The 26,842-nt window shown below is 42.6% G+C and overlaps 1 protein-coding gene across 2 annotated transcripts in view; it reads left to right on the top strand.

Annotated features, from left to right (window-relative positions):
• Positions 1–4,015: 4,015 nt before the first annotated feature.
• Positions 4,016–26,842, top strand: part of Edrf1 (erythroid differentiation regulatory factor 1) — a 36,675-nt gene continuing 13,848 nt past the window's right edge. The window contains exons 1-18 of one of the 2 annotated variants that reach the window (XM_048338048.1): positions 4,016–4,215; positions 5,321–5,529; positions 8,154–8,220; positions 8,839–8,964; positions 10,453–10,577; positions 10,785–10,941; positions 13,387–13,488; positions 13,761–13,882; positions 14,530–14,641; positions 17,141–17,288; positions 17,364–17,472; positions 17,755–17,866; positions 19,290–19,550; positions 21,203–21,274; positions 21,592–21,742; positions 24,014–24,202; positions 24,504–24,704; positions 26,298–26,516. In XM_048338048.1, the coding sequence (XP_048194005.1) occupies positions 4,111–4,215; positions 5,321–5,529; positions 8,154–8,220; positions 8,839–8,964; positions 10,453–10,577; positions 10,785–10,941; positions 13,387–13,488; positions 13,761–13,882; positions 14,530–14,641; positions 17,141–17,288; positions 17,364–17,472; positions 17,755–17,866; positions 19,290–19,550; positions 21,203–21,274; positions 21,592–21,742; positions 24,014–24,202; positions 24,504–24,704; positions 26,298–26,516 (2,587 nt within the window). In that variant the 5' untranslated portion in view covers positions 4,016–4,110. The remainder of the gene's footprint in view (positions 4,216–5,320; positions 5,530–8,153; positions 8,221–8,838; positions 8,965–10,452; positions 10,578–10,784; positions 10,942–13,386; positions 13,489–13,760; positions 13,883–14,529; positions 14,642–17,140; positions 17,289–17,363; positions 17,473–17,754; positions 17,867–19,289; positions 19,551–21,202; positions 21,275–21,591; positions 21,743–24,013; positions 24,203–24,503; positions 24,705–26,297; positions 26,517–26,842) is intronic. The other variant, XM_048338047.1, reaches the window with a different exon arrangement.

Raw genomic sequence — 26,842 nt, 5'->3', positions numbered from 1 at the left:
TCTGGCAACTGTAGTTGTAAGTCACCGGCATTCAGGGTCATATCCCCTGTCTCATGTGGCAGCTATAAATCTGTATATTGTAAGTGAAGCTGTACTTTGCCTGTAATTTGCAGATTATAACAAGAGTTTACAGTTCCTCCGGCATCCAGGGGATGCGCTTTGGGGTCTACTGATCTCAGGGATGGTCTGTGGTCTCACTAGGGAGTTGAGTCCTCGTCAGTGTTCCAGAGGTACTAATTTCGAATCCGGTGGTAGCTGTTTTAACGACTGATGAAACAAAAGTTGGCATGAGTGACAACTTTTTAGAAGGCCGACTGGATTACTAATGCTGACTTTGTAGGAACAAAGTTTTGTAAGATGTTGAGAGTCAGTTCTATTCTCCTTTCTGATTTCATTATCCTCTTAAAGGAAGAGATTGGTTCTTGTCATCAAAAATTCCTCTTCCACTGAAGGATCAAGAAGTGAAAAACACAAAGGTTGGGGTGGGGGTAGAGAGCAGGACAAAGAAGAATGGTAGATGAATAATTTTACAATAAATTGCAACTGTGTAAGAATGTGGCATAAAGGACCACCATGGGGTGTTGATCAACAAGGGGCTGGGGGTGTAGTTTGGACTAATGGAAAGATGAATGAAGATAAATCTGGTTGCAATTGTTTGCATGAATAAAATTGGATGAGAGCACTTGGGATTGGGTTAGGGAATAAAGAATGATGGGGAAGGACATCTGAACATGATATATCATATCTGGATAATAAAACAAAACAAATCAAAAGCCTTGCCAGATCCAGCAACTCAATGAATAAAGGTTTAAGACATTAGGGGAAGGGGGAAAATTAAAGAGCTCATGCTCAAATATTCTCAGAGTAGATTTTGGCATCTTTGTCCTGAATAGTTGTACAGGAATTGGGAGTATACTATACCCCTATTTTTAGCAGCACCCCAAAGCCACACCTACTTTTCCTATAGTTGTCCTAACTGCAAAAGTTTAAAGATTTCCTATTTTTCCCTTGAAAAACATTCATTCTGCACTCAAAATTACTAAATTTCGAATTGACATTTGTCAGAAATCATCCTGCATATTGGGAGTTTGCAAATGAAAAATAACTTACAAATTGTTTTAGAATGGAGCAAACTGTGTATCAATATTAACTTTCATAATTAATGACATTGACATTGGAGCTACTTCCATAAGCACTTTTCTAGCTTTGATTTTGCAGATGAAAAACTCAACAGTTTTTTTTGTCTCACACATTTTGATAAGCGCTTTCAAAGCCTGTGAGCCTTAGTCATTTCCCCCCCTACGTTGCCTGAGGGCTGAAACAGTTCTGCCACAGTGCAGTGCCAGATGTGAGACAGAGGTGATCAGATAGGATGCTGGCCTTTGAGGAGCTCGCTGGAAGCCAGGGAGGCAGATGCAAACAGGTAATTTTTTCTGTAATGTAACACGTACAGAATAAAGCCGTACAAGCAAAGGGAGCAAAGAAAGGGAGCCTGAGGGGTAAAGAGTAGAGATATCAGAGGAGACTCGTCAGAAATAAAACCTGAGATGAATCTTGAAGACAGGCAGGAATAAGCCAGGCAAGGCAGGAACAGGTATTCTCGGCTGAGGGAAAGGCAGCAGCTGACGTGCAGCCCTGGGGGGAACTGGTGAAGAAATACCTGACTGGCAGCTCATTCACACGACACACACGACTTAAGCAGTGAGGGCATCAGTCAGTGAGGAAACGGGTGAGAGTCCTGAGTGGGTTCCGGAACCAAGATAGTTCTCTGAAAGGGCTGGGCAGGCCACGGATGATGGAGACCATCCCAAGTGAGCAGGAGACCGAATGCCAGCAACTGGGAACATGTTGACATTGGTACAGTGTGTTGGGCAATAAATCTACACACACATACCCTGCCTTTTTGGGCACAGCTGAAGAGCTGAGGACCAAAAGCAGGCCCTTACACTTGCCAGGCAAGTTGCTCTTCCAGTGAGCTAAATCCCCAACCCCAAATGTATGTCTTAAAGTTTGAAGTGATAGGGGCTCCTGCCAGTGATCCAGCTACTTGGGAGGTGGAGGTAGGGAGGATGGAGGTTTGAGGCTAGCCAGAGGCAAAAGCTTAATGAGATTCCAGATCTCCACCAACAAGCTGGCACAGAGGTGTGCACCCATTAATCACACCAGTGACAGGTAATCCCGGAAACTGGGCAGAAAATTGAGATCCTAAAAATGAACTAAAGTTGGGATGGGCATATGGCTTAGTGGTAGAGTGCTTGCCTACCATGCATAAAGCTGTGGGTTCAATTCCTCAGTACCCCATAAACAGAAAAAGTCAGAAGTGGCACTGGGCTTCAAGTGGTAGAGTGCTAGCGTTGAGCAAAAAAGGCTCTGGGGCAGTGCCTAGGCCTTGAGTTCAAGCCCCACGACACCCCCCCCCCCCAAATAACTAAAGCAAAGAAGGGCTGGAGCTTTGATCCAAGTGGTGGAAGTGTCTGCCTGTCTAGCAAACATGAAGCTTTGAATTCAAATTCAAATAACTAAAAAAAAAAAAAAAAAAGGAAATAATGAACTTATGGAAGAAATGACCAGTTTCCTCAAAATATATTCCAATCACTTGCATAAGAAACAAAGATAACTTAAAAACACATAGCACGTAAAGGTGTTTTATTATGGAAAAAGCAAGCATGAGCAAGCCTTTCAAGCTAGAGAAACGTACAAACTTGACATAACCCAGCAATCAATCACCCTCTACCAACTCAACTAGTCCTGGCCTGTGGGTAGGTGGCTGTTAGAGACCCAGCCACTGCCGGGCCTCCAGTCACAGGTTGTCCTGTGCCCAGCCCTCAGCTTCCACCACCTAAGTTACAAACTGAACCAAATTACTGCAAAGGCCAACATCTTTTTTTTTGTTTTTCAATTAAAGTTTTAATTAACATCGTCACCAAAAATCCCAGAAAATTTTCCCATAACAAAGTTATGAGGGACGACGTGGCCGCATTTAGTTTAACTGATACGTTAGGTGAGGCTAGAAATTGAGGACCCTGTGCTTCCAGATCTTAAAGAGGCCCTGGTTATTTCTCTACTCTCCTGCTGCCCAAAGTGCTAGGTAGCAACTGGCCCTGAGGGATGGGCCAGAGGTCAAGGAAACCCAAAGTGGACGGGGTGACGAGGTCTCAGTGCACCTGCCTAGGTGGCCCACTTAAAGGTCTCAGGAGGTCACAATGCAGGCGACGGGTGGACTTCCCTCCAGCCCCATAGTTCTCCAGACCACAGGCCTTTCACTTACCCGCCCGGCCAGTAAACCCAACCCTAGAGGCCCAAAGCAACCCCGCCCCCCTCACCCAAGAACCCCGGGGGCTGTTTCCGGGCAGGGCCTTGGCACCCCGGGCGCCTAGGCCTCCATAAGCATTCGTGCCTAGGTGCAAACGACGCCCAAAGTCAGCCCGGAGACGACTGCCTCTGGGTCCGGTGCCCTTCCAGAGTCCCCTCGGCACCCAGCGGATCGGCTCCCGCCGGGGCCTCCGGAGCAACGCAAGCTCCCCGGCGAGGCCCGCCCCGCCTCCGCGCCCCGCCCCGCCCCGCCCCGCCCCGCCCGCAGGCATTGTGAGGCCGCGGGGACGTCGAGGCAGGAGGCGGAGCCGCCGCCTCCGGCGTGGGTCTGGAGCCCCGTCAGTCACACGAGGGGCGGGGGTGTCATTGAAGTCTGGGTACGAGGGGTGCGGATGTCACTCATTCCGGTGCCAGGAGCCGCTGGCGACGCCGAGCCCCGGGGTCCCCCTCGAAGCCGTCGGCCAACAAAGACCAGCTGTGCGCTGGGAGGGAGGGGCGGATGGAGGGGGCGGGGTTTGGGGAAAAAAAACCTGCCAGTCAAATATCGCGAGACGCGGTAACTCCGAACGGCTCCGACAAACGCACGCGCACTACTGCCGCCCCGGCCGCGAGCGGAGGCTCCCGCCGCCGTGGACGAGGCCAGGCGAAGCTCGCGAGACTTGACCGCGTCACTTCAAGCCCTTCCGGCCTGAAGCCGGAAGTGAGGTTGGTGGCGCGCCCGGGCCCTTGCTTCGCGCCGCGGCCGTGTCGGGGCCGCGGCTCCTCGGCCGCCGCTTTCTGCATGCCCGGAGCGAGGTGATGGGCGACGCCAAGGAGCCCGGGGCCGAGGCCCCGCCGGCGGGAGCCGCCGCCCGAGAAGGGCTCAGCCTCCTGCCTCCCGGGGAGTCCGAGGAGCCCGCGCCGGTGAGTCCTCCTCGGGAAGGGAGCCGTCGGGGCGCCGGGACCCCCGGGGCCGGGAGGGCTGTCACCGCTCCCCGCAGCTTCTGGAACCTTCTGGACGCCTCCCTGCACCTGGAGAAAGATGGGGACGTCACCGGGCGCGTAGCTGTGCACGGGGCGCCTGCGTCCACGGCCCGCCCGGCTCCCAGCGGTGCCCGAGGGGCTGTGAGTGCCGGAGCCGCCTCCGAAAGGCGGCCCTGCCGGCCGGTGCCCAGGGCTCGGCACCCCGGGAGCCCGGTCGAGCTCCGAGGTGCAGGGTTGGCCCGACCGAAATGCCCTGCTTGCGAAAGCAGGTTCGGGTCGTACACCCAGGGCTGACCTTGTTTGGATGTGTGCGGGATGGCGGCCCGGCGGACCCCCTCCCCCCGGTGTCTGGCCCTGGAGTGAAGGCCTCGGAGAACGTGAGAGGATGCATCCGTTGTCGAGCGTTTGCATTAACCCAAAGGCCCAAATAGCTTAGCACAAGATACTTCGGAAGTGATGCACGTAATTGAAATCAAAGTATTGTAAGTAAGGCCGGAGAAATATTACAGTTCGAGCGAGGGAGTTGGGACTTGAACCCAGGGCCAGGGTGCTGCCCCCGACGTTTTTTTCAGCTCAAGACTAGCACTCTAGCACTTGAGCCACAGCTCCACTTTCAGCTCTTTTGCTGGTTAGTTGGAGAGACTTTATGCCTGTGCTGTGTTCGAACCTTGATCCGCAGATCTCAGCTTCAGGACGTAGCAAGATTATTGATGTGAGCCACCAGAGCAGGGTATTATTAAATTCGGCATGACACTAGTGAGCCACCCTTGATTTCTGTTTCTGCACCTCATATGAATCTACTTTGGAAGGCTTATTGCTTGGCCTGTTCCCTAGCTGAAAACCATAGCCATTGTGCTTCTTGATTCATCCCTTTCTCTCAAATCTTGGTGAAAAAGACCTAAGGGAATGTGACAACTATGCTCAATCCTACTTTTACTTGTAGCATGTCCTTTGTGAAGCTTGATGTGGTGGGCTCTTGTTCTTTTTTAAAGGTGAAATTCTCATTCTGAGTAGTCATTAAAGCATTGTTCAATATGTTAATTAGGGATCAGCATTATTTCTTGGAGGCAGTGAAGTGAAGAGCCGAGCTGTGGTGAAATACTCTTCTGCTCCTCCTCGAACAGCATTTGCACGCCTTGAGGAAAAAACAGACTTGAAACTCCCACCTGCCAACTGGTTGCGAGAAAGTGCCAAACTAGGGCCTGCTGGAACTACCATTCTTGGCAATAGTAAGAAAAGCAAGCCATTCTCAAGGTAAATTTAAAGCATTTTGCCTGTCTCTCCACCCCTCACTTAAAAATTCTTGCAGTAAAAGGACTCAAACGGGGGCTGGGAATATCGCCTAGTGGCAAGAGTGCTTGCCCCGTATACATGAAGCCCTGGGTTCAATTCCTCAGCACCACCTATATAGAAAACGGCCAGAGGTGGTGCTGTGGCTCAAGTGGCAGACTGCTAGCCTTGAGCAAAAAGAAGCCAAGGACAGTGCTCAGGCCCGAGTCCAAGGCCCAGGACTGGCAAAAAAAAAAAAAAAAAAAAAATTTACAAGGACTCAAACTCAGGGCCTTGTGCTGGCTAGACTGGCTCTGTACCGTTTGAACTCCACCTTCTTTTTGCTTTAGGCTCTTTTCCAGGTTTTTCTTCTCATCCAGTCTCAGATCAGAACTTGATCCCCCTGCTTAAAGTGTCCCTGCACAGCTGGGACTATAGATATGAACCATCATGCCTAGTTTATTGATGAAGGATGGGATCTTTGTTGCTGACTTTCTGCTTGGGCTAGCCTCAAACCACATTTGCCCATTCTCTGCTTTCTGAGTACTTGAGATTACAGGCATAAACCACTATGCTTGACTCCACTTAAAACTCTGAAGGGGCTGGGAATATGGCTTAGTGGCAAGAGTGCTTAACTCGTATACATGAAGCCCTGGGTTCGATTTCCCCAGCACGACATACATAGAAAATGGCCAGAAGTGGCACTGTGGCTCAAGTGGCAGAGTGCTAACCTTGAGCAAAAAGAAGCCAGGGACAGTGCTCAGGCCCTGAGTCCAAGGCCCAGGACTGGCAAAAAAAAAAAAAAAAAACTCTGAATACTTGTATTTTAGTTTAATTTGTGATGCACGTAATTACCTTACTGAAAAAATTTTTAAAGACCATACTTGACTTTCAAAGTCTTTTTCCCCCAGATACTAGAATGTGATACAGTATGAAGCATAGGGAGTGTATTGCACATTGAATTCTGTTATATTATTGATGAAGATGAGTGCTGACTACCTAGCCATTTTACACAGTTTGCCAACCTTATGTTTATGTGAAAACAAAGAACCACAGAGGTACTTTAGTAGGAAAATCTATACCACTACTGATCTGTCCTTTGAAATTTTTCATTAAAGTTCTATAGCCATTTAGTGTAGACTAGTTTGAAAAAGCTTGATTTTTTTTTTTTGGTGGGGAGGGGCAGTCCAACTAGGACTTGGAGCCTGAGCACTGTCCCTGGCTTCTTTTTGTTTTGCTCAAGGCTAGCACTCTGCCACTTGAGCCACAGCACCACTTCTGGTCGTTTTCTATATATGTGGTGCTGGGGAATCGAACCCAGGGCTTCATGTATACGAGGCAAGCGCTCTTGCCATTAGACCATATTCCCAGCCCTTTTTTTTGCTTCTTAAAAAATTTTTTTTATCGTTATAAAGGTAATGTACAGAAGGGTACAGTTACATAAGTCAGGAAAGAGTACATTTCTTTTTGTTGTTGTTCCCTGTCCTGGTGCTTGGCCTCGGGGCCTGCCTGAGCACTGTCCCTGGCTTCTTTTTGCTCAAGGCTAGCACTCTACCTCTTGAGCCACAGCACCACTTCCAGCTTTTTCTGTTTATGTGGTACTGAGGAATCGAACCCAGGACTTCATGAATGCAAAGCAAGCACTCTACCGCTAAGCCACATTCCCAGCCCCAAGAGAACATTTCTTTTGGACAGTGTCACCTCTTCCCTCACTATGTTTTTCCCTCCCATCCCCAGTCCACAAGTTGTATAGTTCATTTTCCACATAGCGTCTAGTGAGCTGCTGCATGTGTTCACGTACACCTTTGATTTTCACTGAAATTATGCTGGTAGTATTATGTTGAGAATGGCCCTGGGGTCTAAAGAGAGAGAATGTTCTAGAATTCATATTTTTGGAGTCCTACTGCTTCCCCCCCCCCCAAACCAGATGATCACAGTTAAGTATTTTGTTAATGAGAACAACTGAAGCTAAGAAAGGTTAAGTAAATCACCTAGTAAATGTTCCTTTTAAAAAAAAAAATCTCTTCATGTAAACAAAGAATGACATCTTTTTTTGTGCCAGTCCTGGGGCTTTAACTCAGGTCCTGAGCACTGTCCCTGGCTGCTTTTTGCTTAAGGCTAGCACTCTACCACTTGAGCCACAGCGCCACTTCCAGCTTTTTCTGTTTATGTGGTGCTAAGGAATCAAACCCAGGGCTTCGTGCATTCTAGGCAAGCACTCTACCACTAGGCCACATTCCCAGCCCCCCCTTTTTTGGGGGGGTTGGGGTCCAAGACCAGCACTGGAATGCATTATCTGATGCTTTGGCTATTACCTAAGCCACAGGCTCAGCCCCAGAAGAATGAAATCTTAAAGCATTTTCCTCTTGCAGACTTTTTAGGGTTTCACATATCAGTTTTCCATGACTGTTATCATGTATTATCAAATTAAAGATGTGTGGAATTTTCAGACACTATTTTATGTACCACGAAGGAGGAACCACTAGCCACCCACACTGGTGATACTCATCTCGAGTCAGAGATGTTAGCACGTGGAGTACATACCCCAGAAGCAGTGGGATTTGGTATGCTGTTTGCCTTTTCACCCATGGCCCTTTCTCCTTCTGTAGTTTTGGCATGGCATATGATTTCATCGATTCAGTGGGAAATGATGTGGATGTTGTCTCTGACTCTGAAGTAAGTATTATTTAGTATTTAGTGTAAATAATAACTTGTGCTGGTGTTTTTATGTTGTTTTGTAGTCTTGAGAAACGATGAACTAGGACAGCTATCTAATTGTCTTGTGTTTAAAAGTATATTCTTTATCACATCTCCTTTCATACACACAGAAGGGGGGACAAACTCCCAAAGCCATTTAGTGGTAACTCTACTACCAGCAATGAGAGTAGCTGTGTTTTAACAATGGTGACTGAAATTGATTACAAGGTTTGGGATTATTTTGCATGTGTCACCAGTTGAGAATTACAAAGATACCCTGTTAGAGTCTATTGATCTTCATTTGGTAACTTTCTTCTAATATGCTAAAAGCCTAGGTCAGTGTAATGGTATTAACCTATGCCTACTTTAAGACTATCCTGTAAAAGTAAATGTGTGGCTGTCATTCCATTTATATAGTGTGAATCATCGCAGGTGATTCTGGCTTTAGAGATTCTCTGGTCACATGGAGCAGTTTGTATAGCCTTAAGAAAATAAGATTAATTGTGCCTTAAATTGAATGAAGTCAATTTTTTTTTAAGATTTTAGATCACACTGAAAGGGACTTGTTAACCTATTTTTCTTTTTCATTGTTTTAAGAACATAAAAAAGCTCCTGAAGATTCCGTACAGCAAGTCCCACGTGAGCATGGCTGTGCACCGCATAGGAAGGACCCTCTTACTAGATGAGCTGGATATTCAAGAACTCTTTATGAGATCATCTCAGGTAATGCTTTTGTGAAAAGCATTATTCAGGCTCTCAAGAGCACCGGAAGTTTGATTTTTGTTTCAGAGGAATGCCAAAGCAGAAATGTAGCTGAAAACCGTTTCAATAAGGAAAGGAAGAGTTGTATCAAAGATAGGAAACAAACAACTAAAAAAAAATCCTAAGTATTTATTTATTTATTTATTTATTTATTTTATTTTTTTTTTTGGCCAGTCCTGGGCCTTGGACTCAGGGCCTGAGCACTGTCCCTGGCTTCTTCCCGCTCAAGGCTAGCACTCTGCCACTTGAGCCGCAGCGCCCCTTCTGGCCGTTTTCTGTATATGTGGTGCTGGGGAATCGAACCTAGGGCCTCGTGTATCCGAGGCAGGCACTCTTGCCACTAGGCTATATCCCCAGCCCCCTAAGTATTTTTTTTTTTTTTTTTTTTTTTTTTTTTTTTTTTGGCCAGTCCTGGGCCTTGGACTCAGGGCCTGAGCACTGTCCCTGGCTTCTTCCCGCTCAAGGCTAGCACTCTGCCACTTGAGCCACAGCGCCGCTTCTGGCCGTTTTCTGTATATGTGGTGCTGGGGAATCGAACCTAGGGCCTCGTGTATCCGAGGCAGGCACTCTTGCCACTAGGCTATATCCCCAGCCCCCCCTAAGTATTTATTAATAGTGAATATTCCTTCGAGGAAAAAGATGGCCAAAGAAGAAAATAGTGAAATTTGCCACTAATTTAAATTTTTGAGGAACCATTTGATGTCTGTACTGTGGAGATTTCTCTAGAAACTTGGCCATCAGAAAATGTGGAAAGTGTTAAAAAGCTATTCCTAGGAATAATAGTTATCTCCTCAACTATTAACCATGATATTGGTGTAAGAACACAGAGCAGTGCTTCAGTTTCTCAAGGCTTGCTCTCTGTTGCTTTTTATACCTGTTTTTGTCTACTTGACACAAGTAATTGCTAGTTATTCCGATTCATAGGCTATTTAAACAACAGTTCTACAGTGCATTAAAGGAGCAAGGTTTTGGAATAACACTGAGTCAGCTCTTGGTTCTAAGCATTTCATACCTTGATAATAAAAGCACATGCATAGATTATTTCAGTGTGTGTACAGAGTAGGTCATACCTCAGGCAACAAAGAAAATAGTCTAGAAAAGAGCTACCCCTTCTGGCCTGGCTTAGAAGAAGAGAAGATGTGAATTCTTTTTTGGTGTATGTGTGTGTGTCTTCGGACTTGAGCTCGGGTTCAGGGTCTGGACACTGTCCCTGAGCTTCTGTACTTTCGGCTAGCACTCTATCCCTTGAGCCACGGTTCTACTTCTGGCTTTTTTGTCCACTACAGTCTTCTTCCTAAATGTTCCACCCCCTCCTTGTGCACTGAGGGCCACACTTTAACACACATGTCTTTGAGGAACGTTAGGGACACAAACTAGAAAGGTAACAAAACAGGTTGTTTCAACTACATATGTATTATGGTTAATATTTTTTGTGTATGTGTCATTCAGACTGGTGATTGGACGTGGTTGAAAGAGTTTTATCAAAGACTGATAGATCAGAAGTGGCAAAGGAAGAAAAAGAGCAAAGAACACTGGTACCAGAAGGCCATTCTGTCCAAATTTCTGTATTACAGGTACTTGGTTTCTTGTTTATCTTATCGTAAGGAAAATGAGATTCTTACCTAAAATTCAGTTTGAAGCTAGTAAAATTAGTGGTTTAAGTTTTACCTCTGGTATTAATACTTTGGTTCTTTTTCTATAAGATGTATGCTTGGTTGTAGAGTCTAGTTCTTGCAGATGAGTAGCCATGTGATTGTTTTCATTTCCGATCATCCATTCAGTATCAATGGTGATGGAGCCGCCCAGCCTGTGCCACCTGCCGCAGAGCAGCAGGAGCCATCGGCTTCTGATGAGCCGCCCGACTCTGAAGGGGCTTCGTGGCCTGCTCCTTTCGAAATGCCGTCTTCGGTTTCTGAAGACCCCAGTGCTTCCAGTCAGGTCTGTTAGTACTTGAATACCAATTGCATGGACTCACACTAGGAAGACAGAACCAGCTGTCTTACTAAGAGAACAAGCTGTGTTTCAGAATTAGAAAATAACTTCTTTTGTAGTTGTTTTGCAGTAAAATTTATGAAAGCGGTTATGAATGGTTAGGCCAGGTTTTGTTTTTTTTTTAATTAAGCCAAAATATTTTAAAGTATTGAAGTTTGTGAGTACTGGTTTTCTCCATACATTTATGAGTACTACATAACATAGCAATGAAGTACATTTTTAACTTCAGATAGTAAGTACCTATGAAATACTGAGACTAATAGGCCTATTCATAATTTAGTTAAGCCTAAAAATAGCTCTTGAAGACTTTTGAAGTCCCTAGTCCTGGCCCACATTTATGTTACAAAACTTGTAGAAGAGATGACCATGTTGTGTGTTTTATCTCTTATAGTCTTGATTTCTTTTTGCTTTTTCCTCATTTATTTTTGTCCTTATGTCAAAGAATAAAATCGATCTATAGCTATTGTTTGTGACATGTTCAGGAAAACCTGTTGATAGACCTTAAGAAGATAAAAATGAGATATTTAACATGGTAATGATATTTTTTCCACTTGCTGTGTGTCCTCATATACGGAAGACTGTTCAGCCAGATTTTTTAAATCTTCATGAATTACAAGTGTTATTTTAACTTAGTAGGTTGTTAGGTGGAGAAACTTACCCATAAAACTAGATAATGAATTTCACTTTTTTTCTCAAAAAGGGGAAAAGAGAGGAAAAGAATTACCTAGTGTGCAAGTCACATAATGGTAACCACCAAGTGACCAGAAAAGAACATGGTGGGTACTTAGTGCTAGTATTGTCCTGTGTACTCTGGTCAGGTCATGTGGTAATTGCTTTGCAGTTAAGGGGGTTGAGTTGTAGCTCAGTTGTAGAGCAGTTAGCACTGCAGCACTGCAAAAAAAATTTTTTAATGGTTTTATAATTAGCTATTTGTTTTTGCACTAGATATGTGTGATTATATATTACCAATGATTTTTTTGGTGCCATTTTGCCTTTCTCTCAGTGTGTTCTTATGTTGATTAGAAGTTACCTGAAAAGGCTTGCAGATTTGAGAATCTGTAGACTCTTGACTTGTAGGAAACAGACACAGTGCGTGCCTGTTATGTCATGTTTTTTGCTGTGTGTCTTTGTATAAGTTTTTTATTCCTGCAGCTACATAGATAGTAAGACCAGTACCAGTTTACAGATAAGTAAATTCGAGGTCTTAAGAAACAGCCGCTCTTCTATTTTACATATTTATACTGTCTAAATTCTAGCATTTATGGATTTATTTATGTTTGCAGCCTTTTGCCTCATGAATTCTTGTTCCCCAAACTGGAAGTAGTAGGTTGGAGCCTTCTTCAAGCAACACTAGAAATTATACAGGTGTCCATGCATGGTCTTGGAGCCAAACTCTTTTGAGAGTATTGTAACTTGGAGCCAAGGCTCTGCTGGCAGCCACAGTGGGCAAATTGCATTTGGGGAAGGGGCCTATTGGTTGATAACTTGTCTACATAAGCAAATGATAAAATATAAAGAATTTGAAGTTCTTAGTTCCTCCTGAGTTTGGAAACAGAACACAGCAGAAGTGCTGATCTCCCCTGGCTGATAATCTCACACACTTCATAGGTTGACACACGCATGTGATTAAGACAGAATTGCCTTGAATAAGCACCACGTACATATGTCCATCTTAGGGTCAGGCAGAACACTGATGTGAAACATTTAAAGTAGTTTTTCAAAGAGTAATGGTTAGAAAATTGAATAATAGACTGAATTTACCCAACAACAAGGTATTTTCCAAAATGTATTCCATGGAATATGTTAAGAACAGAAAATGTTCTGAGATTAGTTTGGGAAATCTTGGAAGACACTAGAGGAGCTTTTATTTTGTTGGGAGGGGGTTGGGGATGAGAGACGTAGGGCAGTAAACACTGCTAATCTTGAGAGAAGCAACTATATTGAAAGAGACATTTTTCCAATCTGACTGGAAAGTTTTCACCGAGTTTTCTGGGTCTAGGACCTGGAAGCACACATTAGAACACGGTAAATTGGAGACTCACAGGGTCATGAATGTCTCAAACTATAACTGAGACGTTTAAGAATTTTTAGCTCATTTGAAAATGCAGGGGTAACCAAATTTGCCTAAAAAATAAGAAATGAAAACTTTTGAAATCTTGAAAGACTTTTTCATGTCATTTGTATAAGATGTGAATGTTACCAGTTTGTCATAACGGGTGTAATTGGGAGCTAAAGCAAACAGCCCAGGGATAAGGAGTAGGAATTGTGTGGGCTCAGTCCGCACAGGTGGATTGGAGACGTGTGCTCCGAGGTTTAGGTGACGTTCTTTAACCACAGGTCTTTGTCACGAAGCGTTGGCAGCAGAGTCACTCCTTATCTTGCGTTCCACAGGGCAGTGAGCCTCTTGAGCCCTCATGCATAGTGGGGCATGTGGCCTCAGCACCCAAAGAGCAAAACCTGACTACTTTGTTCAATGACGGGGAGAACAGTCAGGTATGCTTTCCATGCGCCAAGTGGACACACCTAGTCCTTGGTCTACTTCATCCTTATAAAACTAGTCTCGATTGGAATCAACAGGGAAGAAAACCAACCTGATCCCAAGATCAAGTTTACAAAGTTGGCTTTGTAAACATCTCTGTTCTTACAGCTCTATGACTTGCCTGTGTCTTCTTTCTTTCCCTTGTTCTGATCTTTTCTGTGGCTCACGGGGGGAAACTGTGCCTCTCTTGTGTCTTATATACAGTCTCTTCTATTTTGAACCATAGGGGCTTAAAAATGACTTTGTCCGGAATATTTTGTGGACATTTGAAGATATCCACATGTTGGTTGGATCCAACATGCCTATATTTGGCGGAGGTAGATACCCAGCAGTCAGCTTACGTCTCAGGTAAGCCGGTTCATGGCCGCCTTGGGCTTGTTATCCAAATGCTGCCTTTAGACTAATTAATGTCCTTCTGCTCTACCTACCTCTGTATTTGGGCATCCTTTTTTCGTTGTTTTTCTTTACTTCATCTCCCTCCTTCCCCTGCCAATTAAAGTGGCCACAGTAGGAAAGGAGCTCCCAACAGCAAATGCCACAAGGTCAAGAGTTAAGTATTTGTCCTAGATCTAATGGGATAGTACCACTGGACTGATCTACTCTTATCTTTAAATCTATAGTTTAAATCTAGCTTGTGAGACAACACAGGCGTTTAATTAAGGAGGTGGTTTTCCAGCTTCCTGTTCATAGATCTTCATGAATATTCACATTAGCTTGAGTGGTGGTTACCCTTTCATCAAGTTGAGTGAGGAGCATGTGGTAGGCTCAGGTACCTATCATGTTTCCCTCTACTTATTTTGAAAGCTTACCAATACAGTTAGAAATACAAACATACCATTGAGCTACAAGTGTTGGCCTCACCAGACGAAAGTATATATGGCAGTTTCCATCAAGGCAGAATAGAACAAAAAATTTCAGTGGGGAAATATTTGTCAGATGATACATTTCAGAACATCTTAAATAAACCAAATAACACTAGAAATGTATATTTTTAGGGATAACAACAAACCAATTAATGTGCTAACTGGAATTGACTATTGGTTGGACAACTTGATATGCAATGTGCCAGAGCTTGTGATGTGTTTTCATGTAAATGGAATTGTACAGGTAAGATGGAGTGCGACTTCTCCAGTGATTTCTCAAAGCAGAGCATACCCCATCCCAGTTTTTAAGTGTTTAATACCTTAAACACTAAGGTATTATTTTAGGGAAGATAGCTATGAAGGCACTGAAGTTGGAATGTTTCCACATTTAAATTGATAATAGTAGAATTTGGGGTGTTACAGGTAATTTGTGGGACAGTCATAAATATACAATGACACTTATAACCATGGGATTGTAATGTTGCCTGGTGTTCTGACTCATGCCTGTGGTAATTTTAGCTACCCCAGAGGCTGAGATCTGAAAATCACAGCTCAAAGCCAGCCCTGGCAGAAAAATCCACGACACACTATGTCTAATTAAGCAGGAAGATAATGAAGTAAAATTGGAGGTGTATCTCAAGTGGTAGACTCATCAGCTGTGAACAGAAAGCTAAGCAAGAATGTGAGGTTCTGAGTTTGAACCCCAGTACTGAACTCTAATGTTAATGCCAAGAACACATAGTAACGCACTGAAAGTATCTGAAACAGTAGGTGTGATTATACACATTTCTGTTTAGTATATGCAAAGCTTTAGGAAAAAGGCCACAGTGATAGCTTGACTAGCAGATTCTTAACTGATTTCAGCACTCTCTTTTGAGGAGCTTTTTATCCCTGCTGGAATTGGGGAAGAACAAGGGGAGGACTGGGCTCAGTGGCTCAGGCATGTAATCCCAACTACTTGGAAGGCCTGCCCAGGATAAGAGTGCCCATCTGAAAAAGCAAAAGGAATTTGGGGGTGTAGTTCAAGTGGGTAGTACATCTGCCTATCAAGTTTAAAAAGTGTTGGAGGGAAGTGAGTAAGTCAGCCACTACTTAGATGTGATCTCGTGGGAAGTCACAGTACAGATAACATAGGAGATGGGAGATAAGGAGAGGAGGGGAGTGGTCTACGTACATGCACAGGTCTGGGTCATCAGCAAGATGAGATCAAGTGGCTTACTAACTGTGTGTCCATAATAACTGTGTCTCAAAAAGATAGGAGCTAGATCTATAAAGACTTAGAAAATGAAGGTATTGATAATGAACCCAGTTAGGGAACACAGAATTTAGGGGAAGTTGAAACCTTGAGTCCTGAGCTTCAGGAGTTTGGGTTTGTTTCCATTGATAATATGTCAATGGAAGTGTCTCGTGGGGGTAAAATTTGTTGTATTGGATTACTCATTGGGAAATAGCATAGCGAACAAGCAGGGAGGACTTGAAGGTGAAAAAAAAAGAAGAGGCTCTACATGCTGAATATTGGGAGGCTCATGCCTATAATCCTGGCTACTTAGGAGAGTGAGATCTGAGGATCGAGGTTTGAAGCCAGCCCAGACAAGAAGATCCATGACACTCTTCTCTCCAAGTAACCACCAAAAAAGCTGGAAGTGAAGCTGTGGCTTAAGTGGTAGAGCTCTGTCCTTGAGAAGAACAAGGACAAGAAAAGTCTTAGGAACAGCACTCCATCCCTGAGCTGAAGCCCCAGAATGGCATGTGCACGTGCACGTGTGTGCGCACGCGTTTTTGTTTTTTTTGGCCAGTCCTGGGCCTTGGACTCAGGGCCTGAGCACTGTTCTTGGCTTCTTTTTGCTCAAGGCTAGCACTCTGCCACTTGAGCCACAGCGCCACTTCTGGCCATTTTCTGTATATGTGGTGCTGGGGAATTGAACCCCGGCCTTCAAGTGTACGAGGCAAGCATTCTTGCCACTAGGCCATATCCCCAGCCCCCACACACTAGTTTGTTAGTAATGGTATAATGTACCTGTACTTCAAAGGAAGTAATATAACTTGACACTAGTAATGATAGCCTGCACTGGTTGCATACTTGTTTTGTTTCACCACTTTGCTAAGTGCTTGACATGCTTGTTGATCTTAGCTACCTTGCATACTGTTACTAAAGAAGAAGCTTAAGTGAGTTTCCTAGGGTCGCATTGCTGATATGTGGTAGTGCAGCATTTGACCCCATGTCTAGCAGAGGCCATACTTTTTTAATCGTCACATAAACTAGTGCTTAACCTGGGCTGTACATCAAAATCACATTGGGGGCGTACGTGTGTATGAGCGTGTGTGTGTCTGTGTGTATCTGTGTCTGTATGTTATGTTGCTGTTGAGGTATACGGTCTTGCCAACTGCCTGTATAGGCCTCTTAACTCCTGATTTTCCTGCCTTTACCTTCCACGTAACTGAGATTATAGGTGTGCACCACCACATTCCTCTAAGGCTCTTAAAATATACTTGCGGTAGGCCCCAGTGTTCCAGGATTAGTGGAATCTGTATGTCTATATTTTCAGGAAGTAGGTACATTTGGGATTTTGTCATACAGGCAAATCATAAAAGTATGCAATAAGCCTTCTAAAGGTGCAGCTGTTACAGAAGATATGGTTAATTTTCTGGTAGCTATTTTAAAGTGGAATCTTAAAACTTACTGTTTATGTTGTATTTAATCGGTGTATTATGTATTGTCTGTTCAAAATTTATTTCATTATAGAAGTATGAAATGATAAAGACAGAAGAAATTCCCAATTTGGAAAACTCTAATTTTTCTACTAAAGTCATAAAAGACATTGCACAGAATATTTTGTCATTTCTGAAATCTAACTGTACCAAAGAAGGACATACGTATTGGCTCTTCAAAGGTAAGCTGATACTTGAATGGACAATAATTGATTTGGGTTGACAGCTGTAAAATGAGGGGTTTTTTTTCTTTTCAGCAAGTGGCAGTGACATAGTGAAGCTGTATGATCTCACTACTCTTTGTGAAGAGACTGAAGACAAATACCAGAACCCATTCACTATGCCAGTGGCCATTCTCTTATATAAGTGAGTGCCTTAAGAATTGAAAAAGTAACCTTATATAAAATTTATCCAAGCCAAGGCTTTAAAATAGTCTTAATGCTTTCATAATAAAATCGAGGATGGTATGGAAAGGGGAGGGACAGGGAGAGAGACCAACTGACCTAACATTGTACCAAATATAATTTTTATAAGCTTTGGGCAGGTAAAATACAATATCTTGTTGTTTCTTACAGTAAAGGGTGCCTAGACTGGGTCATGCAGAGAACAATGAATGGGGAGTAAACATGATATAAACATTCCTTTCAGGGTTGCTTGTAACATGATGATGAAGAAAAATCAAAATAAGAAGCACTATGGGACCATCAGAACATTGCTGCTCAATTGTGTTAAGTTGCTGGACAAAAGCAGACATCCTCAGGTAAGGCCACCACTTACTTTTAATGTTCTCTAACACAGATGGTGTATTCTGATACAGAACTGTGGCCTGGCCATAAAGTTCCCTGTCTGCCCTACTCAACATGGGGGCCACTAGCCACAGGTGACTACCGAGCTCTGGCTGCACTTAATCTGAACTGAGCTGTGCTGTCAGTATGATGTACATGCTGAATTTTGGAGAGACAAATAAACTGCATGCGTTATATAGAGTAGTTTTGTATGAGGCTCACATATCTCTAGAATAGAACTTACTGTTTTATAAATTTAGAATTCATGTAATGCAATCAGCAATGTGTTTGTTTTATCAGTGTAGAAGATGAAAACTTGTGGTATCTTCTAAAAGTTCTTTACGCAGACGGACCATGCTATCATTTTAAGGTTCACTTTCCATACGTAGTACATTCAAGTGTGTCTTCAAATAGCCTCTTAGGCATGCTTGCTACAGTCTTATACCTCTTGTGCCCTCAGTGGCCTGAATTTGACAGCTCTGTTTTTCATTATGTGACTAATTATTGCTACCTAAATTAGAGCATATTTGAATATGCACTTTTTCTTTAAAAGTACAAATTAAAAGTTTGGTGTCAGTGGCTCATGGTTCAAAGCCAACCCAGACAAGAAAGTTCATGAGATTCTCCAATTAACCACCAAAAAGCTGGAAGTGGATCTGTGGCTCAAGTGGTAGGGTGCTAGCATTGTACACAAAAGCTAAGGGAAAGCACTCAGGCCTTGAGTTCAAACCCCAGGACTTAACACCAAAAAAAGGGCCAATTGTAGCTGCATCCAGTTTGGAGATAAGATGGTTCTGGAGAGGACTGGGGCTCGCTCAGAGGGCAGACCATTGGAGGGAAAACAGATGAGAAAGATGAATTTCTGACTTGAATATTTAATTTTTCTTAGAGGTGGGTATTTAGTGTACTTGTGGATAATGTGAAAGCTAGAAATCTGAATTATGATTCATGTGTGGCCGAGAATTTGAACTTGAAGAAGGTAAATTGAGTAAATAATGATTAATTTTAAGCTATCAGGATAGAATTTACCTCAAATCTAGTGTGCTTATTTCCTATTAGAACCATAGATTTTGTAGTATTAGTTACATATTAAACACACACACACAAATAGCTTTCTTTCTTCGCAGTGAAATACAGTACCTACCTTTTTTAAGGAGATGTGCTCAGGGTGAAAATTTTCTGAAATAAGGAAACTGTCCCACCCAGCAGGATTTCACAGAGCCACCCACGGCATTTGTAACTTCAAGTTGAGAACATTCAGTGTGTATTAAAATCTGTGTAGTGAAAACAACCTATTTGTAACCTTGTCCTAAAACTTGTTAGTACAGTGTCATTCCTCTTTGGATGACGAGACAGTTTTGATTGCAATCGTTTACATATTTTTTTTCTTTCTGTAAGATTATTGCTTCAGCCAATTACATGCTTTCGGAGCTTTTTCAACTAGATGAACCTAAAAAGGAAGAAAGCTCAGAATCTCCTTTAAACGAGAATTCTGATGAAAGCTACAGTGAAGAGGAGGAGGAGCTGCCCGACAGTGATGAAAATGGATCCTACAGCACCAGCTCTGATCCACCAGATGATAACAAAGCAGTGGCAATAATTAAGTCTGTTGGAGAATTGTCCGTACCAGAAAAGTACAAGTCCATTCATCAGATTAGAGTGAGCATGTTAGAATTTGCATTAAAGTTTTATCAGTGGAACATAAAACAAATGATATTTGAATGCAGTAATCCTCAAAACGTGGTATTACTTTACTAAGGCTCTTGTGGTTCAGAGTGTGATAATTATTAGTATGATGAGTTCTAAAGCCTGGTTTTAAAATTAACCCCACAGTGAATTGTCATGGGGTACCCAGCCCACATGATTCAAAGCTTCATTTATGTCAGTATTCCTTTCTAGTAGTCCTTTCTAGTGATTAGCACAAGGCTATAGCAGGGTCTTAAACTGAATTTAACAGGTGGAAACTATATCCAAGTGTTTTTGAGAGGGCATTTTTCTGTTACCCTGAAATATTGTCTATCTTTCTGCTCTTCTTTTCCTTAACTTTGCTTATTTCTTTACCACAGCCACATTGGTTTTTTTGTCCCAGAAATATTTGCTCTTCCTTCTATTGGGAGCCATACCTCTCCTAATCTGTTCATGGCTGCCTTTTTCTCGCCTAACATCATGGCTAAAATGCCTGCTCAGGAAAACTTTGCTGGCACTCTAACCAAAGCATGCTGTGTCTTACCTCCTTCTCAGAGCTCTTTGACTCTGATACTCTCATTGTTGTATGTGTTTATCTTCTTGACTGGAATGTAACTCTACTTTCCATATCTAGATCACATATTGGCTGTCCCGGAAATAACCTAACTACAAGAAAAATCGTTAACTACACGTGTAAATTTTAGTTCATGTTCCACTTCAGCCCACAGTGGACTTGAACTTTTTTGTAGTTGTTGTCACTGATTGCTAACGTGTATTTGGGAAACTGAATTAAAATACAAGACTCTGGACTTAACAGGACAGACAAATAGATGATAATTAAAGATGTTGTGGTATGTCAGCACCACTGTTTTGCAAAGACAGCCCTTTTTGTGATATCTGAGGCACATAAACAATGTGATCATAGTATTCATAGAAACATGTCTTAGCTTTGCTTGTCTGTGTTGGATGAATTGAAGCTTAGGTAGTGAGTGTGAACATCAGGGTCCCTTCTTTGATTACTCACTTTGTCCACTCAAATTCCTCAGCCATCTGAATGGGCTTCTCTGTGAAAGACGAGTAGTAATTCCAGCCTCCCAGAATCAACAGTATAAAATGTTTCCCAGAGGCCCTTACACGTAATGCCACTTAGTGGTAGTTGAGGCTGTTAATTGGCCTTGCTTCTTAATTAAGCAAATGTATTACACAATAAGACCTTGGGTGATAGTTGGTACTTGTTAACCTACTAGTAAATTGACGGTTTTGTTAACTGTGTGCTCTTAAGAATGCATGCTAATTAGGAGTTGAGCTGATCTACTAGATTTAGTGTGCATTTATCTAAAACTACTCTTGTGCTTGCCTTTTCATAGAATTATTTTTAGAATGTTAATAACTACTTAAAGCAGTACATACACTGGGAGATCTTAAGTTTTTTGTTGATAATAAACAATTTGTAAACAGAATCAATACAGAAGCCTTCAGATGAGATAACCTTACCAAGCTAAATGCAAAAGTGCATTTCTAAATTACTGGTTCAGAATGTTTTAATAACTATTGCCAAGTGATGAGAGCCATGAGATTTGTAGGACGGATAGCATGTTAACACTTGCAACTGTTTGTTTCTGAAGCCCAGTTGTGCGTTTCCAGTTTGCCATGACACAGAAGAACGCTGCAGACTTGTCCTCAGTTATGTTCTGGAGGTAGGTGTTCTGTTTAGTGGTGACTTTTCCAGCCAAGTTTGTACTTGATCTACAAATAGCACTTGTTTGTTGATGTCTCAATGTTACTCTGAGTGCTGTTTGGCTATGAGTCTTTTTTCCTTAAGCCTAACTATACCCAAATCATTTTTACTCAGATCTTTCAGATCATTTGTAAATTTTTAGAGATTTTGTCTAAAATTTAGTTTCAATTGACTCATAGTAAACAATTCATAATAAGTGTTTTTCCCTTCTAAAAGGATGTGAAAGTAAATAGTAAATATTTAAGCATACAGTAATAACTTTTCATTTTTTTAAAGGGTTTAAAATCTGTAGATAGCAGCATCAAAAAAGAAAGTGACCTTCCTGCAGCTGACCCCAGCACCCCAATCCCCTTAAAATATGAGGATGAATCCACAAGAGGAGGCCCCGAGGGGTTAGAGAAGCAGATGGCCTTGTTTTTAGACAAAAGTAAGTTGAATTGATGTGCAAATAAGGCCTTCAATAGAATCATGTACTGATCCATTTATCAGCAAGCAGACATGTCAAGGCATTCATTGGAAAGAATTGGGAGTGGGGGGAAAAGATGTCATGTGAACAAGAAGTAAGGGGGACATAGTCTTTCATTTGGAAAATAAATCAGAATAGGATAATTTGGGTCTTCGATGGATTTATCTAATAACATAAGGAAGCTTCATGTTCCTTCCCACTTCCCACTGTAAGAAACAAAGGCCTTCAGCCTGGTGAGTTTTGAAAGGCTGCCCTGTTGGTGTGTGTGCAGAGGATTTGCGAGCGTAGAAAGGCTGCCCTGTGGTGCGTGTGCAGAGGCTTTGCGAGCATGGAAAGGCTGCCCTGTGGTGAGTGTGCAGAGGATTTGCGAGCGTAGAAAGGCTGCCCTGTGGTGCGTGTGCAGAGGCTTTGTGAGCGTGGAAAGGCTGCCCTGTGCCTGTGGTGAATGTGCAGAGGATTTGTGAGCATAGAAAGGCTGCCCTGTGGTGCGTGAGCAGAGGCTTTGCGAGTGTAGAATTGGGAAGCAGGCCGGCAGCTCCAGTCTTGTCCTTGCCAGGGCAAGGCTCAAACTTTTTGTTGAGCTGCCTTTTCCCCCACTAACTGCTGCTAGTGACCACCTTAAATGCTGCTCAAAGATGCAAATGGTTCATTTAGGCAAAGGGCTTAAAACTTAGTACCAACAAGAAGTGTGGGCTCTTGTTAACTCACAGTTAAACAGCTACAACAGTAATCTATGGGTCCCCTTTCCTCTTACTCGGCTTCAAATTTTAAAAATGTTTTGAAAATCTGTATGTTTTAATTCCAAGTGCTTTCTGGATCTTTCTTTACGTGTGGTGGAGGTGCAGGTTTATTTCCCTGACACTTTGGTATTGCTACTTGCATGCCACTCTTCACATGCAGTGAGACAAACCACACCAGGATTTTTGTCTCTTTCCTCTCCCTTATTGAAAATCCTGTTCAAGTTCAAATTCTCAATAATCACCTTTATCCCCGGTCAGAATTACTGCACTTCATTCCCAATGCTTTGAGCACATTCTGAAACTAGCCTTACGTTCTGATCACTTATGAAACAGTTCCAAACACATATGTACACTTGCAGTCAAGACCTTCCTCTTACTCTTCTTTGACTTTTTTCATAAAACCCCACATACTTATAGCAGCAGAGGAAGAAAGAAATATATGCACAAATTGTCATAAAGCCTAAGAGTTTTTGTTGTTGCTTTGAAAGAATTATGGGTCTAGTTGATGAAAAAAATGAGAAATTGCTAGGCATGGTCGACCGTGCCTGATGCCTATAGTCTCAGCACTTAGGAGGCTGAGTCAGGAGAATTTGGAATTCAAAGCCAGCTTAGGCCAAATAGTAAGTCTGTTTGAGAAACAAACAAACAAAAAAAGACATCTTAAGGCTGGAAGTATTCTTTGTTCCTCAGCATTTTTCTCTCTGCATATATTCGTGTTGTGGAATGAAGATGGTGGGAAAGGTTGGAGTTAGAGGAGAGTGTTCATGGTAGGGAAAATGACAAGCAACCATAAAGTAGGAGAAAGCAGGCATCTTTGTAGGAAGCATGTAGAAACTTACCTTTGGCTGATCAGCTATAGGGGTTGAGTGGTAGAAAAGAGTAGAAATATATAGCTTAGAAAGATGTCTGTTCAACAACTGGTTAGAAGCTGTTTCAACATCTGAGGTCAGGTTGACCAAAGTGGAGACTGATTTAGGAAGGCACGCTATTTAGTTGGTCTGTGAGTTGAACTGTGCCAGTAACCCTGGAAGGAAGTAACAAGAGTTGTGGACTACAGAGAAACAGAAAGCCTTGAAACTCCCAAGCAATAGTCTGTTTGGACACAACTGTTTTAGTCTGTCTTAAGCCGGAAAAGAAAATACGGTGTTTGCTGGCTCAAGTGTGGCAGTAATACCTAAGCCTGCAATGAGTCTCTCAAGACATAAACAATAGAGCTGGATGCTAGAGGGGTCACTGTGATCCTCGTTACTCAGGATGTTGAGATCTGAAGATCTTGATTTGAAGCCTGGGCAGAAAAGTCTGCAAGATTATTTCATACTTAACTAAAAAAAAGAAGCTTGGCTAGAGGTATGGCTGACGTGGTAGAGTGCCAGCCTAGCAAGTAAGCCAAGCAAATGCAAAGCCCCAAGTTAAAAAAAAAAAAGATGAAAGAAGCAGTATTTTGTTAACACTTAGATTTAAATAAATGTTGTCTTTTCTTCCTATGTCATAGTGGGCTCTCTTCAGAAGGGTAATTGTTCCAGTCAATCTGGAATGATACCTGGTTCTTGGCAACATAAAATGAAGCTTCAGCTGATTCTCAAGTCATCTAAGGCCTACTACATCTTGTCTGACGCTGCCATGAGTCTTCAGAAATACGGTAGAGCATTACGATACATCAAGCTGGCTTTGCAGAGTCATGGTAAGCCACTGCAGTGAATATGCTCTCTGGGAGGGAGAGGCATCTTGAGTTGTTAAAGGGAAGCTTTCCCCTTGTAAAATTGGCTTTAGAACAGTCTTGTGTGTGCAACCTGGTGTTTTCTTCTCACAGTGGTTTAACCTGTCTATAGTGTGAAGCACACAAAGCATGTGTGTCACTGCACATGAGATAGACTAGATGTGCTGGTGCAGAGTTTTCAGCTAGTAACAGGTTTTCTTCGTGTTTTAATGTTTTATTCAGTTTTAAGGTGACTGTGGCTTTTTCTCCTCCATTTTTTACATAGATACTTACTGCTGTCTCTGCACCAATATGCTTTCTGAAGTGCTGTTATTCCTTTCTCAATATTTGACACTCTGTGGTGATATCCAACTCATGCTGGCCCAGAATGCAAATAATAGAGCAGCACACCTGGAAGAATTCAATTACCAGACAAAAGAGGATCAGGAGATACTGCACAGTCTGCACAGAGAGTCCAGTTGTCAAGGTATGCGGACTCCTCTTTGGACTCACAGTGGAGTTATCTGCCTATACCGTGCTTATTTGAGTATGAAAAGCTGCAGAAATGCTTGTCTTTTGATAGTTGCTGTTTTGTTTTATTTCTTAGTTTTTAAATTGAGTGTGATCCTGTGTTTTTATTAAACACAGTTCCTAAATATAAGTAACTATATAACTATGGGTGAAAGGGACAGTCATTTGGTCAAAGTGGATTACTTACCCTCTGTATAAACCCACGGGACTTCAGATAAAGTCCGTTCACAGCCAGCTATCTTGCATCACTCGGCTTTAATGCTGAGAAGCAAGTAATTTAATCACAGGAGTGGTAGCCTCAGCTCAGTCCAGTTACATAAGCCATGCTGCAGTCAGGGTAACACGAGATGAAGTGGCAGTCTTCAGAATGCACTTTCCAAGTATGTCCAATAAAGGCTTGGACAGTTAAAAACTAGAGTAAGAGGGAAATTACTATTTCCTAATATCTTTGCTCTTCTTTCTCTCAAATGATCTTTTCATTAGGAAAATCATCAGCATGTGTATACCACTCCTGTCACAGTGATTCCATTTAAAACACTCCATTGTGAAGCTGACCTTTTCTCATAGATTTGAGGGTCGCAGCAGGAATGCTGCCTTCCTCCCCCTTAAATGTTGGATCTCCATTTCACTAGGTGGTATTTATAAATCTTTGAGGACTCAGCTAGCAGCTTCTTTGCTGATTAATACTTAACATTGGCATTTTATTCTTTATTCTAGAACTTGTGTTAATTTTTTTTTTAATATCCTTGGCTTGGGAATATGGCCTAGTGGTAGAGTGTTGGCAAATACCCTGTACCTCATACACAGTACCACATGTACAGAAAAAGCCAGAAGTGGCGCTGTGGCTCAAGGGGTAGAGTGCTAGCCTTGAGCAAAAAGAAGCCCGGGACAGTGCTCAGGCTCTGAGTCCTTGCCCCAGGACTGGCCAAATATATGTATGTATGTATATCTATCTATTTTTTTTGGGGGGGGGGGGGGCAGTCCTGGGCCTTGAACTCAGGGCCTGAGCACTGTCCCTGGCTTCTTTTTGCTCAAGGCTAGCACTCTGCCACTTGAGCCACAGCGCCACTTCTGGCTGTTTTCTGTATATGTGGTGCTGGGGAATTGAACCCAGGGCCTCATGTATACGAGGCAAGCTGTCTTGCCACTAGGCCATATCCCCAGCCCCTCTATCTATCTTTTAACAGTAGACAACTAATCTAAAAACTTGTACACTCAGAAAATCTGGGTGATGAGAAATGTTTTGTAATTTTAAAACAAAGTGTTTCTTATAATAGTTTTATTAACAAAGACATCTTTATTGTAAAACAAATTTTGTTTTATTCTATTTCTTTTTTTAAGAGAGATCTTAATTTTAATGCTTCCATAGGAGAAAAAAGGGAGTCATGAAGTCATGGAATGATGTTTCATTGTTAAACATCACAATAGGACACATAGTGTTGGGTTATCTGTTTACATGCCATTATAGTGCATTTTGTATTTTGTAAAAGATCAGGCTCAGTTAGATACTAAAGAAGAGTTTATCTGACTGTTGATGTTTCTTTTTAAGGATTTGCATGGGCAACTGACTTGTCTACAGACTTGGAAAGTCAACTCTCAGTTAGTTGTAAATGCTATGAGGCAGCTAATGAAATCTTGCAGTTTAGTGACTTAAAAAGCCAAAATCCAGAGCACTATGTACAAGTATTGAAGAGAATGGGTAACATTAGAAATGAAATCGGAGTATTCTATATGAATCAAGCTGCTGCAATACAGAGTGAGAGAATGGGTAAGTGTCTGATTATTCTCTTTTTCCATTTTATTAGGAAGTCGTACTGATTCTTCATGAGTCAGACCTTCAGCACTTGATTGTGTGTTATTAAAAGATGAATCCAGGGGGTTTATCATTGTATCTTCCATTCTCACCTTTGTACTTTACATTATCTGGCCAATACAGAAGGGACTTGAGCAACTAGCCATGTTCCAGACTCTGTTAGGTATATAACAGGGGCATGGTGTGTAGGCTCTCAGCAGGAAATTGGAGGGAAGGAGCTCTGGAGAGTGAGAGGCACTGCAGGAAAGGGCTGGGAGAGAGGGTCCAGTGCATGCGGACCT

This window comes from Perognathus longimembris, chromosome 2 (assembly GCF_023159225.1).
Source record: "Perognathus longimembris pacificus isolate PPM17 chromosome 2, ASM2315922v1, whole genome shotgun sequence".
NCBI lineage: Eukaryota > Metazoa > Chordata > Mammalia > Rodentia > Heteromyidae > Perognathus > Perognathus longimembris.
Note: the sequence above shows the minus strand (reverse complement) of the source record. Positions and strands in the feature narration are given on the sequence as shown.